At 53.5% G+C, this 12786-nt stretch overlaps 1 protein-coding gene across 3 annotated transcripts; it reads left to right on the top strand.

Moving 5' to 3' along the window:
• Nucleotides 1-2804: 2804 nt before the first annotated feature.
• On the top strand, nt 2805-12717 carry WDR31 (WD repeat domain 31). Of its 3 annotated transcripts, none has more exons than XR_010886132.1 (9): nt 2805-2869; nt 4065-4194; nt 4713-4787; nt 8834-8978; nt 9079-9179; nt 9757-9824; nt 9983-10124; nt 10541-10903; nt 11549-11567. XR_010886132.1 is itself a non-coding variant. In XM_067308963.1 (9 exons), the coding sequence occupies exons 1-9, from the start codon at nt 2823-2825 to the stop codon at nt 11847-11849; spliced, it is 1263 nt and encodes a 420-aa protein (XP_067165064.1). In that variant the 5' UTR covers nt 2805-2822; the 3' UTR covers nt 11850-12717. The 3 variants fall into 3 exon arrangements, 2 of the variants coding, with proteins under 2 accessions (XP_067165064.1, XP_067165065.1); XM_067308963.1 differs by having other exon boundaries at nt 10541-10703; nt 11458-12717; XM_067308964.1 differs by having other exon boundaries at nt 10541-10703; nt 11549-11782.
• Nucleotides 12718-12786: the final 69 nt, after the last annotated feature.

The following is a 12786-nucleotide window of genomic DNA, read 5'->3' as shown; positions in this document are numbered from 1 at the left end:
TATCGGGAGCCGGGGCCGCAGCCCGGCTCGTCCCCGCGGGGCTCCCCCGGCTGTGGGGAGCCGGGGCTGCCCCGTATCCCACCCGCGGGGCTCCCCCGGCTGTCGGGAGCCGGGGCTGCCCCGTATCCCACCCGCGGGGCTCCCCCGGCTGTGGGGAGCCGGGGCTGCCCCGTATCCCACCCGCGGGGCTCCCCCGGCTGTGGGGAGCCGGGGCTGCCCCGTATCCCACCCGCGGGGCTCCCCCGGCTGTGGGGAGCCGGGGCTGCCCCGTATCCCACCCGCGGGGCTCCCCCGGCTGTGGGGAGCCGGGGCTGCCCCGTATCCCACCCGCGGGGCTCCCCCGGCTGTGGGGAACCGGGGCCGCGGCCCGCTCAGCCGCCGGGGGCTGCAGCCCGGGGCCCCGCGGAGCAGCCCGGGCACCGTGCCGCCTCCCGCTGCCCTCCGCAGCTGGGCCGCTGCTTTCCAAGCGACGTCTCTGCTGTGCCGTTAGGTGTAATGAGGAGCGTCTGCAGGGGACACCAGGTGACCGACCGCCTCAGCCCTCGGCACCGCGGGTGGCAGCTCGGGGCAGGAGGCGGCCGCTTGGTTTGCAGCGGTCGCAGCCCTGCAGCGAGAAAGCTGCTTCGAGATAACGAGGTTTTCTTTAAACAGATAAAATTTCCGGCCTTTGCCTTTGCCGACAGGAAAGGTTTAGCTTTGCCCGTAGGAAATCCTGGGGGATCGAGTCGTGCGCTCGTTACTGCGAAGCGCTGCGGGAAGCCCCGTGCGCCGCCTTTGCGCGGGGTTGCTGCGCTTGTTTGCTTTGCGCAAAGCCCGCCGTGCCCGGCGGCGTGAAGACTTTGCAGCAGCCCCGTCCGTGCTTTGGTTCTGCCACGCTAAAACCGGGCTTTATTTACAGGGGAATCACGGCCCTCGTGGCGCGCCCACCGGCTCAGCGTCCCTTGTTTTAAATGCAGAAGCTGTTTGCTCGGCTTCTGCGGGTTTGTGCTGCTTTTGCCAAGGTTTTGCAAAACGCTTCAGGAAAAGACGCACACGTTTCGCTGGATTTAAATGCCCCTTTTCTATGGCTAAATGAAACGTGTGCGTTATTATTGCTATTATTCGGCACTGCATTGAGGTGCTCCCTCTGGGGCACTGCACAAACATACAGCGAATAGAAGTTTATGATCTAAAGCAGTGGAAATTGCTTTCCCTTCAAAATATGTTGCCTTTACATGCAAAATCCTGGTGAAAGACACGTCTGATAATGTGTTTTTCCTGCTGTTTTATACAGCTGATATCACTGTAATTAAAAAATCAGAATTAAGGTCTTAGCTTTTTCCTAGAATTTTATTTTGCAGGTGAAAAAACTCCCCGTGTTCTCTTGTTGTCAAAGAAAAATCGTGTTTGTTCCTAATGTACTGAAACAATTTGCAAACTCGATCTCCGTCTGACTGAAGGAAGTAATTTACCAAATTAACACTGCCCCGAACTGTGAGATTTATTTTCCTTTATATCTTTGGAACATGCAAACTCCCAGATAGCACAAGCAGAGATTAGCTAGGTCTTGCTAATTGCTTATCACAAAGGCTCTCAGGGTAAAATTAGAAAGGGAACGTTTGGTAGAAAACTGGCGCCTCTCACTTGTTGCTTCCGGTGTTTGGTTTTCAAGTTTTTGTGAGCAGAGACTTGAAGCACTTTTTTTTTTTTCCTTTGCTAGAAGCAGCATCTTGATTTTTTTTTTTCTGATTTTTATTAGCAAAAAAACTACACGTCTGGAAGACGGGAATGCTAATGTGCACCTAGCACGGACTGAATTCAATCCAATTAGTGTGTCTGGAGCTAAGAGGAATCCAATTACTGTGAACGGCAATTCCCTGACATTGAAATGGGCTTGTTGGCCGTGGCCCTTCCTTGTGTGCCGCCGCGGTGGGTGTCTTTCCTGAGCTGGCGTCGGCATCACGCGCGAGGAGGACTGGTTTCCCAGAAAGGCAGGAATGAGGGGACGGCTCTTTGCTTTCCTCTCTCCCCGCTTTCTGCCCAGCCTGTGACCCGCAGCGGCGGGTGGGAGACTCGGTGCGTCTGCTAAGAGATTTAGCAAGGTGGTCTTGTTTAGCCTCGACCTGGGGCTGGAGTGTGGACATGGAAGCTGCTGTTCCCAAACCATTACTTGGCCTAAGCTAAGACCAGCTGAGGCTTTACATTAAGTCAGGCTGAACGAGTTGAGTTCAGGCTGCCCGTGACCGACGTTATCTTGGTCTAAAGCTGCAATCACATCAGTCAGCCGTACAAACCAAAGTCTGAAGTTGTTTGCATCAGCCAGTCTGGAAACTGGGATCTCCAGGGAACCTGGAAGCCAAGACCATGGTGGCTGGAGATATTCCCCAGCCTCATGTCCAGTGGTCGAAGAGCATCAGCCCCTGCGGGCTCTCAGCTTGGGGGTCTCTCTTCTTGACTCGCTTGCTGATTTCCATGAAACACCTAAGAACCTAATGGTCTTTAAACCTGTCAAAGTCATTTGGAATGGGCCAGCTCAGAGGCAGAAGGCTCAGTAACCTCGGTTTTGAAGCTAGTCCTGCTCTAAGCAGGGGTTTTGCCTAGCGACCACCAGGTGTCCCTTCCTCTGATTTCTTCTTCTCTGATTCTAAACGAGGTTCAAATGGCGATGCCGTGTTATCAGCACCTTATCCTGGGTGCGTAACGGTCAGAAATCTCTGCGGGTTCTGGGTAACGTTGTGTCTCCTAACCTCCAGGTCGTGTCGCAGCAGCGAGTGCCCGAGCTGCTGGCGCTGTGATGCCCGCCGCGGCTCGCTGGAGCTGGAGCCGTGCGCTTTGGCGGCGCTATGGGGAAACTGCAGAGCAAAACCCACCTCCACACCTCCAAATACAGGTAAAAGCCCCAGATGAACAAGTCTTAATAAACCAGGCTATAGGAGTGAATAGAGAACAGCAGATGAACAGAGGATATAGCAATAGGGAATATAGCAAGTATCTGTTTTAAGTTGTTATTAATGAATGTATGAATCCGATTTGCATTTTTGACTCCTGCTTCTGAGGTCTGCTCAGCTCCTTGGGGGACTGAAGTCCATGTGTAGCTCCCAGGAGTGGCCAAGCATGTAAGCGTGAGCAGCAATCATGCACTGTGATTGCTTATTCAGAGCAACCTGCATGCTAAAAACGCCAGGGGTGGCTGTTTGGCCAAAATATCCAAACTGCTTCACTGCCTCCTCAGAGACTGTCATGACTTTCATCAGCGGTGGGAGCAGGATAACATAGATCTTAGTCTGTTTTCTGTGAAAGCGGCTCCTTTGCCAGAACAAGTATCCCTCTGTCCGGTGCGCTGCGGACCGCCTGAGAAGCGGGTGTGAGCCGCTGAGCGGCAGAGTGCGTGCTTGAATCCCGGCAGTGCGGGCTGAATATTGGTAATTTTGCTGCGGCACAACTGTATGGGAGGAAAAGAGGGGTCCAGCCGGCGGGAGGAGGCAGCCAGCCCACAATAAATGCAAGGGGGTTACTGGTAAGTCCACAAGGACGTTTGCTCTGGCATTCAAGATATAGTTGTATTTCCAGCTTCCTCCACCTTGGCGGGACGGAGGGTGACTCGTGAGCCTGCAGCCTCCGTAATTAGGTATTTGGAGCAAAAAGGGTGGTCTCTGCCTGGGGATGAGCTGGGAGCACAGAGTGGCAGCAGGGGCACCAGGAGTGCTTTGGCAAAGCTGGTTTCAAAGAGCAAAGTTGTGGTCCCAGCCAGGACGGTAGGCAGGCTTGAATGCCGTTGACGTAAGCGATCCCAGGAGACTAGTAAGATTGAAATGCAATGTTTTTTCTTTGCACTGGCATGGAGTGAGTAAACACCTAAATATTTAGCAGCTACGGAGGCGGAATCTGCTTCCTCTATCTCGCCCAGTCCAGCAGACACATTTGTCTACGCATAGCTTGCCTTTGGCTTTCTGAAATCAGATGTTATTGTTCTTTAGTTCACTACCACTGTTGTCTTCTCAACATCAGTCTAAGTGGGGAAAGTCACCCTGACTTGGCCATAAGATGTACTGCAGCTCCTGCCGCTGTCTCTCTCCTTGCTGCAGGGCTGATGGCTCCGCGGAGAAGACGGGACCTGTTAGAGCTGTTCAGCAGTACAGCCCTGTGCATGCCGATGCGGTCACTTCCGTGGCTGCTCTCAAACCTGACCTCTGCGTGTCCGGGGGAAAGGATAAGGTAAGGTACATGTCCGTCACAGGGGACAAAAGGCAGTCAAAGACAAGAAAATATTTCTGGAGTTGTTTTGCCAGGGAGGCTAGGAAAATGAGGCGATGTGGCTCACATGTGACCTTTAAACATTTCCATGAATGATAACAACTTCAGCACTGATTTTCCTGGATATAGAAGGAGAAGATGAGCTCAGAGCGTGAGGGCACACACTGAATCACACTGGCTCGGGTGTGAAAGTCCCTCCGTCTCCCAGAGTCCGAGCCCAATCAGAAATTCAAAACCAGACAAGTGGATTTGTATACAGTGATCTCACCTTGGGGAATTAATGCATGACCCGCCAGGCTCCGGGGACATGGAACGGATCTAGAATGAGAATCCCATTTCAGCTGTAGCCTGAGGCAGGGTGCACAAACAGTGGGTGCACAAAGACTGAATGAGGAGCTGTCTCTTAGAAAAAGCGTGAAAAACCTTCTTTGGTCCGTGCTCCTGCTGCTGCTGATTCCTTTCACGGGCTCTCTCCGCAGAGCGTGGTTGTATGTAACTGGAGATCCGGAGCCGTACTGAGGCGGTTCGTTGGACACGAACGTGAGATCACCAAGGTGAGCGCCAACTATTGGAGTACAGTTGGGGTGTTCCATGCTGTTACGTGGCAGAAACTGGGAAAACAGGAACAATAGAGCGAAGGTTTGTCATCCACAGAGGGATCCACCTTGTTCAGTCAGAAAGCAAGCCGCAGAGTTTGTCTAGGTATCAGAACTCGTTAGGTTTTCCCCAGGGCTCCAGCTGATCCTTTGCCCAGAAAAGAAGCACCAAGTGGTTGTGTCCAGACCAAACAGGGCTCCAGGAGGCTTGGACACATGCTTATTTTTCCACTTGAGAGGCTGCATGGCAGAAAGTCAGGATAAATTGCTCGGTCGAGTTTTTGATTCAGGGATGATGTTCGCCTTTCTTCACGTCTCTGTCTAGTAGACTTGGACACAAAATAACAGCCGTGCGCAGACAGAGTGGGGCCTTAATCTTCCAGGTGACCTCCTGATTGCAAAGCTAAATATACTCCCTGAGAGCAAACATGCTAGGATGGGTACGCACTACGCATGACGTGGCCAGTGCACATCCCGGCTGGGAGCAGCCCTGGTTGTCCTTTGTGCAGTGAGATGTTGAAGGCAGGAAGGGAATATTGCAGTAGGAAGGAGAACTTAGGGGACACAGATTCAGACTTCACACTTCATTCATCCCGCTGCTCAGAGTAATTTTATCTGGGTTTATCTGTTTTTTTAAGGAAGTTTTTCCTGTAATGTTAATAGTTTCTGAGCCCAGGACGGGGAGATTTTGCAACATTAAGTTGATTCCAGTTTTTTCTTTCAGGAAGCTCTAGTGGCTGCAGAGCAGGAATTCACACTTGGCAGCAAGGTGTCTTTGTATCAGGAATGTGATTTTTCTTATTCTTGGGATAATATGTTTATACTTTGGCCATTTTTTTGCCTTTAAAAGCCTCAGTTTGTGCATGCTGAGAGTATGTAGACTTCTCTTATTTTTCAGAGCTCCCTGTTTTTATATACAACTCCATGCCCCATCTCCTCATGGTTGCTATTTGTGCATGTATCCTTCCTGCAGAGTGGAGTTGACATGATTTACTGGAGTGAGAATTTCATGGTAACTGCAGCTCCCAGTCAGGTGCCAGAACTGAGAGCAGAAAATCTGTTTTCTTTGCTTTCTTTCCTTCCCCATCTTCCCCAGGAGACTCCTTCCTTGAGTAGAAGAAAGCTGCCCAGCTCAAATACTAGACTGAGAGGCGAAGGGCAAAGTGAGGCAGCAGCAGTGAGTAGGTCAGGTCCCAGACCTGGTGGGGATGGGAGTTGGGTGAGGACACAGCGAACCAAGGTTCCCTGGGAAAGGAGTCGGGAACCCCCAGAGGCATCAGAGGAATGACAGTGATGGGATGCCACAAGGAAAACGGTGATGGATGGGAAGGAGGGAAAAGGGTGTAAAGAGGAACAATGAGAGAAAATAAGAGGAGGGGATAAAAGGAGACTAGAAGTGGCTGGACCAGGGCTTGGAGATTAGGAACCCCCTACCCCACCTAAGTAAACAGGAGGGGAGTGGATGTGAGGCTACAAGCCATTAAGCCTGCAGATATCATCATCCCTCAATAGCTGTTTGATTATGGAAAGATGTAGGAGAAAACAAGAAAAAGACAAGACAAAAGTTCTAAAGAAACATTTATTACCCAAGAAAACGCTGAGAGGAGGAGAGCTTTTGGGCATGACACTGACTGGGGTGAGACGAGTGCAGCTCTCACCTCCTAGTGCTCCAGAAGTGAGACTTTACTGCCATCCTGCTTACTCGCCAAGGCAATACATGTAGAAATACCTGTCTCAACCACCAGTTTCTTCCCTTAGTATAAAAACCTTCAAAGAGGCCAAACAATGAAAGGATCTGCTTAAAAATGAAGCTAGCCTGCCGCAGTGAGTGGCCACCAGGAGCCCACCCGCAGCCTGGACAGCAGTCCAAGGGGCATCCCTGACCTCCTGGAGTCCGGGATCTGGGAGCTCAGTCTGTTTCTGCACTCGCTCTGGGGAAAGTAGGTTAATCCCTCTGTCACCTGCAGCTCTGGTCACAGGGGAGGTGATCAGAAACTGTCCCACCTCGCTATAGGCCTGCTTGGGTTGGTTTCAGAGCTACGGCCTATGCTGCTGCCTGGGACTCACGCTCATACGGGAGGCAGCAGGAGGAGAGATGGCATTTAATGGTCGTGACAAGTGTCTCCAGACAGTATGCAGCTGAGTTAAGTGGTCTCTAAGTAACTTTGCCATTAATCCCTTCCTTTCAGGAGCATCTGTTGTCACTCTGTTCTAGCGGTCAGGAAAAGAAACTACCCTTGAGGAGAGGTCTGTTCTTCCATCAACCATGGTTTTTTTCTTGGTGATGAGCTTATTGCTTAGTGTGTCATTGTCGTGATATCTCTGTAACTCCACAGCACCTTTTGGGACTAAGAATTCATTGTTGGTGCTTCGTTACTTCTTTCCTCTCTGAAAATAGCTTGTGGCTTAAGTTTGGCATGAAGTGCTCTTCATCCACCTCCTGGGACCGTCCTGCCCTTGTGTCTGCTCCTGGTGCATCTGTTTGGGAGCTAAAGCCCCACGCTGGATTGTCAGTTGTGCCATGCGAGACAAACCAAGTGTCCTGAGAGTCCTGCAAGCTTTATCACTGGCCTCTCTCCAGACCATTTTTGGTGGCCCCTGACAGTGGTGGGGCTGAGGCAGCAGAGTGTCAGAGGAAGCAACCATAAGACCCTGCTGTTCCCAGGACATCGTGTCCCTCTTCCTTTCTACCTTGTCTGCAGCGGGCCTCTCTGGCAGTTCAACATGAGATATCCTAGGTACCACCTCTCGGTTGGCTGGCAGCACGTTTGGTGGGGTTGATGGTAGGAGCCAAACTTTGTAATGACAGGAGAACAGTCGTCAGCTGCTACAGATGTAATTCCTAGCCTTGTCTACAGCTAAGTGCATTCAGCAGAGTAGTCAGCAGATCCTGAGGCTGTAGGGTATGGCCCATTAACCTCTGGCTGATGGTCAGCCCAAGGACACCCTTCACAAGTGAGTGACACTGAGGCGAATGGTGAAAATGGTTCTCCTGCAACTCCCCTGGGAGTCAAATTTGCACCTGTGAAACTGAGAGCTGGTGTGTATTTAGTCTTCCTCGCCTAAGACAGCTCATCAGTCCCACCCTTGAGATTGGCACCAAACTGGAATCTAGCATTTGTCTACCCGAGCCCAGTAGGAGAGAGCTCATCCCCTTTAGGCAAACGCAATGGGTCTCAGCCATTTGTTCACCAGGTCCTCAGTCCCTCTCAGGTTCATCATCGCTGTCCCCTCTTCAAGTCCCAGGCTGAACCACGAGCTGCCTTTTCTTGCCTGCTTGAGACCAGATAAATCACTTGGGTTAACCTTTTGCGTTGCTTCATAAAGCCGCTGCCAGTGAGGTGAACTCTGAGGCAGAAACATCAAGTGCTCTCCAGGTTCAGATGTTCTTACTTGGGCTGTTTTATTATGCTGCCTCTGTTCTTCATGCTGAGTTTCTTTTAGGTTTTCACAGGCTATTCCCAGCATGTTCTCCAGACTGTCTCCGGTTAGGGCATACCTGAGGGCACGTGGAGATGCTGAGGGCTTTTTCTTCCATGGTTCTTACTAGATCTAGATGTCTTGAAGCTGTTGTCTTTGCAGGAAGACCAAACAGTGACAGGTCTGTACAGGTTTGATGGTGCACCACGGGTTTGATGAAGGCACCATTTCAGGGCAAGGAGGGACATAGCGAATCACACTGGCAGGCTAACCTCCCTTTGAAAAATTCCCTTTTAAGGGGAAGGGGATCAGAAGGACCCTGGAGACCTTCTCTGAGCTTGGCATTCAGGGCAAGAGAGAATTGGTCTCGCCAACTCAGCGTTGTTATTCCAACCTTGCAGTATCATTATTGCTCCTGACCCAAAACTAAAAACAAAAAGTGCGTTTTGAAGGTCAGGCGCTCCTCTGGTCACATTTATGCACTTCTGGAGCTTTGGCACGGCTGCGGGAGCGCTGTGGGTTCCCTGCGTGCTGCTGGCTCGAGCAGGATGTCTGAGGTACATCTCCCATCTTGTCCTGGGCAGGTCACCTGTGCCCTTGACTCAAACAGAATCTTCAGCGCATCCCGTGACAAGACCGTGATGATGTGGGAGCTTCTCGGGACTTCAGGACCAAGGCAGCACTTCCCAGGACACGACCTGGTCGTTACTGGACTAGCCGTGAGCCCAGGTGAGGCAAAACTGACTCCTATTCCCCAAACGGTGATTTCTTTACAATTTTTCTTTACAATTTTTCTTTACAATTTTTGGACATTAACTTGTGGTTGCAGATGCCTCCCACCTGTGCACGGGTTCACGAGACAACACCGTTTGCAAGTGGGATGTAGAGACGGGGGCGCTCCTGTGCAGAGCTGGTATCTCCAGGAATCTGGTAGGAGCCGCTGGTTCCCTTTGCCCTGTAGAGGCAACTCTGCCTCCTCAGTCGTTTTGCATGTAAAACTGCGCAAAGAGGATTTGCCCTGAGCTTGGCGCTACTCTAAGCCCAAGATGTGCTGCACGGGTGCCTAAGCACTTGTGGAGATTTGAACTTGAGGCTGCTTACCCTCTTTTCCAGGGAAAAACAAACCCCACTAGCACAAGGATATTGAGACACATACAGCAATTATTAATGCCTAGTGCTGAGCGGAGCTGTTAGGAAGTTTGTTTTGTGGTGGGGTCTGTATCTCCTTTTGCATCAGCCCGGTGTTGCGGGTGTCTTCAGGTGCCCGTGCTTCCACGGTGCTGGGTCCCGTTCAGCGTTGGTGCCTCCCTGCCTGCTGATAACCACATGGGACTGAACCTGTCGGCCCCAGTAAGGGAGCAGCACTGATGGGAAACAGAAAAAAAATGCACCCGGCGTTTCCTGCTCAATACGCAGCGCAAGGAGAGCGAGGACGGGGGAGCTCTGTGGTTCTGCATTACAGGCGGACGTCAGCCCGGGCTGCCTGCTCATCCCTTCCCCTCCGCAGGTAACACATCTGTGCTGGGTTCCTGGGGAGCCTTACGTCGCCCAGGCGTCAGAAGACAAAATGATCAGGTAAATCTTACCGGTGGCCACAGAAGAGGCAGTTCTAGCTTGGGGAATATGCCAGCAGATCATGGAACGAAGAGAGCGGTCGATCCGGGAAATGGGGATGTGCCCGTCGTCGCGGTAATGTGTCAGAGCCCCCCCCTTCCCTGCTCTTGTGCTTTCAGGATCTGGGATAGCCGGGAGCTGCAGGTGGCACATACGTTCCCGGGCAAGCGGCACATTCAGACGTGCTGCGATGTGAGCCAGGACGGGCGCTACTGCGTCAGCAGCAGCGGCGGCTTCGCTGGGGAGGGCTGCGAAGCAACCGTGAGTTTGCTGGGCAGCAATTCCTGCGTTTTCTGTTCTTCTGCTTTTTCTGCTCTTCTCTGATCTCCATGGCATGCAGCAGATCAGTGCCCAGAGGGACTGCTCATGGTGCTTGTTTGGCTTCACACTGGTATCACCAGCTGGGCCTGAGGCTGCTGGTCGAGCTCCTCAGTTTCTTCCTGTCTCTCCCTTTCGTGAGTCTTCTGTAGCAGCAGATGTTCATCCTTATTAAAGCACAGGGACAACAGTTTTAGGGACTGCGAGGTTCTTGCAGAAAGCCTGGAAGGGACCCCTGACTCAAGGTGCTCTTTAAACAAAAACACTTGCTTTCTTTGTAAAACAGCTCTGTGTCATCAAGTGACGGTGATGGACCCAAGAAGTCACCCGGACTCTAAATGCTTCCCGTTGCCTTGCAGCTGTGGGACCTGCGGCAGACGAGGAGCCAAGTGCGTGAGTACAGAGGGCATCTCCAAACCACCGCCTCGTGCGTCTTCCTTCCCCGGGGCCTGGCTCCGGCCCCCCTCATTGCCACGTCCTCGTACGACTGCAAAGTGAAGCTCTGGGACCAGGACAGCGGAGGTAGGAGAGGGAGCTGCCCACTGAGCAGGTGTCACCCTGGGCTGCCGCAACCGCTGCCTTGGTCTCTGTCTCCCTGCGGTGATGGGTTCAACTGAGCCTGTAACCTCTGGGTTTTACTCGAATCCGGCCACAGGGCTGGGATGGAGGAGATGGATACGCCCCAGAGCAGCTGGTGTTGCTCTCCAGCAGAGGATATTTGGGTACGTAACACCGGGGGGGATGAGCCTCCTTCCTAAACTGAAGGAGACAAGGAAGAGATGAGCTTCATAGGCGTGAACAGGGCTTACGGGGCTCTGGAAATCTGATTTCCGTTTCCCTCTTGGATTGTCATCAAAACTGCGTGTTGAACATAACACAACCCTTAAGAAGAATTTTCCCGAGCCGTAAGCAATTCGGGGGGAGGAAAAAAAGCTCATGGGGAATGGCTCTGCGTGAGCCCTGCTGCTCTGCCCAGCGGCACTCTGTCCATCTGTCCGTTTGCCCTCGGGAAGGGGCCGAGCCCGATCGCAGCCTGGGTCCCCCCCGGCTGGCAACCGCCCGGCAGGGCTATGCCGAGATGCCGCGCGGGGGCCCAACGCTCGAAGCCGGCGCGTCCCGTTGCCATCGGGCCCGGCGAGCCGGGAGGGCGAGGGGACCGCAGCTCGCCTGCCTCCCGCCGCCCCCGGGAGGGGAGCCTGGTGTTCCCCTGCCGCCCGCCAGCGTTTACCCCCGGGTGCAAGGTTTAACGTGTTCCTCTCGCCTGTCTCTCCCGCAGGCAGCGGGCGTTTCTCGGCTCCAAAGCAGCGCTGCGCGGCGACAGCTGCCGGAGCTGCCGGCCCTGAGTGCCGTCCCCGTTCCCTCTGCAGCCTGCCTGGCCTCCCGGTGCCTCGGAGGAGCGGGCCCGCTGGCCTCGCTGGCCGCCTGCGACGCCGCCACGCTGCTCTGCGGCAGCTTCGACGCGGGGATTCGCTTGCTGCGGCTGAGCAGGCGCACGGAGCTGGAGGAGGTGGCGGCGTTTTGACCGTGGCCACCTTTCCGGCAGAGGCTGGCTCGCTCGGAGCAGCTTTGCGGAGCCCGTCCCGCTGCCCGCCGGCACCCGCAGCGCAGCGATGGATTCAGTCGTTTCATTTTGTAGCTCCCGGAAAGCAGCTAGAACTGTTTAGATGAAAAGCCAAATTGTAGGTGCCTTCAGGCCCAGTTCTGACTCTCGAATGAGCCGCGTGTGTTTTATTTGCAAAACATCCAGGCTAGCTGCACACAGCATCAGGGAAGGAGAGATACGTGTGCTGCCCCGGACGGTGGTTCTCAGTGGCGACCCCTGGTCAGAGCGCTGCTGCCCCGCTCTAACAAAACTGGTTTTTAATGGGAGGAGAAGACAGCCTTGGACCATGTGCTGGAGCAGCCACTTATACTCCAGGTGCAACGTGAGTAAATGCACCCACAGCAGCTGGGAGAAAATTCTTTAGCCTCCAGAATCTCATCTTCGGAGGTAGAAACACGCTGTTGTCCTGCACGGGGGCCTGCTAGAGAACAAGCGGTAGCTGTTACAGTCTGCCAGGTTACACCCTTTCGGGTTGCTGCCCTTCTCCTGGTGGCCTTGCTTTGCAGCCCACCAAGTCCCCCAGCCACCATCGCACCGGAGGAACCTGGTGAGCATCGGTGCCACAGGCCATCCCAGCCGCGCACGGACACCAGAGGGAATCATTACAGCGCGGGACGAACAGAGGAGCCTCGGGAGAGGCGGAAAGGCCAGTTGCGCCTCAGGTTGGTGACGCAGCAGCTCTCAGGCTCCAGCCTAGCCGGTGTGGGTCTGACTGCTCAGCAGGCAGGCTGGGCCGTGCCGCCCCGCAGGCTGGGCCAAGCGAGGTCAGCCCGTCCAGCACAGAGTCACCTCGTTTACGGTAGCACAGACCAAATACTGGTTGCTCAGAGATGGATCTTAGGGCAGCAAAATAAATTTTAGTAGACACCGCAGGAGCTACTAAACTGGCTTGCGAGCAGATAGCTGAGTATCTAGGCTTATTAGACAGGAGGAGATTGCAATTAAATATTTTTCTGTTATTCACCGGCCTCTGGTCCCATACCTACATTTTCCTTGGGAATA

This window comes from Apteryx mantelli, chromosome 21 (assembly GCF_036417845.1).
Source record: "Apteryx mantelli isolate bAptMan1 chromosome 21, bAptMan1.hap1, whole genome shotgun sequence".
NCBI lineage: Eukaryota > Metazoa > Chordata > Aves > Apterygiformes > Apterygidae > Apteryx > Apteryx mantelli.
The sequence above is the reverse complement of the archived record's forward strand: the minus strand, read 5'-3'. Positions and strand labels throughout refer to the sequence as shown.

Bases quoted from the DNA above. Each gene is read 5' to 3' on its own strand.
- WDR31 (XM_067308963.1), top strand. From the start codon at position 2,823: ATGGGGAAACTGCAGAGCAAAACCCACCTCCACACCTCCAAATACAG. The intron at 2,870-4,064 runs GTAAAAGCCCCA...TCCTTGCTGCAG, and splicing joins CTCCACACCTCCAAATACAG to GGCTGATGGCTCCGCGGAGA. The intron at 9,180-9,756 runs GTAGGAGCCGCT...TCCCCTCCGCAG, and splicing joins CTGGTATCTCCAGGAATCTG to GTAACACATCTGTGCTGGGT.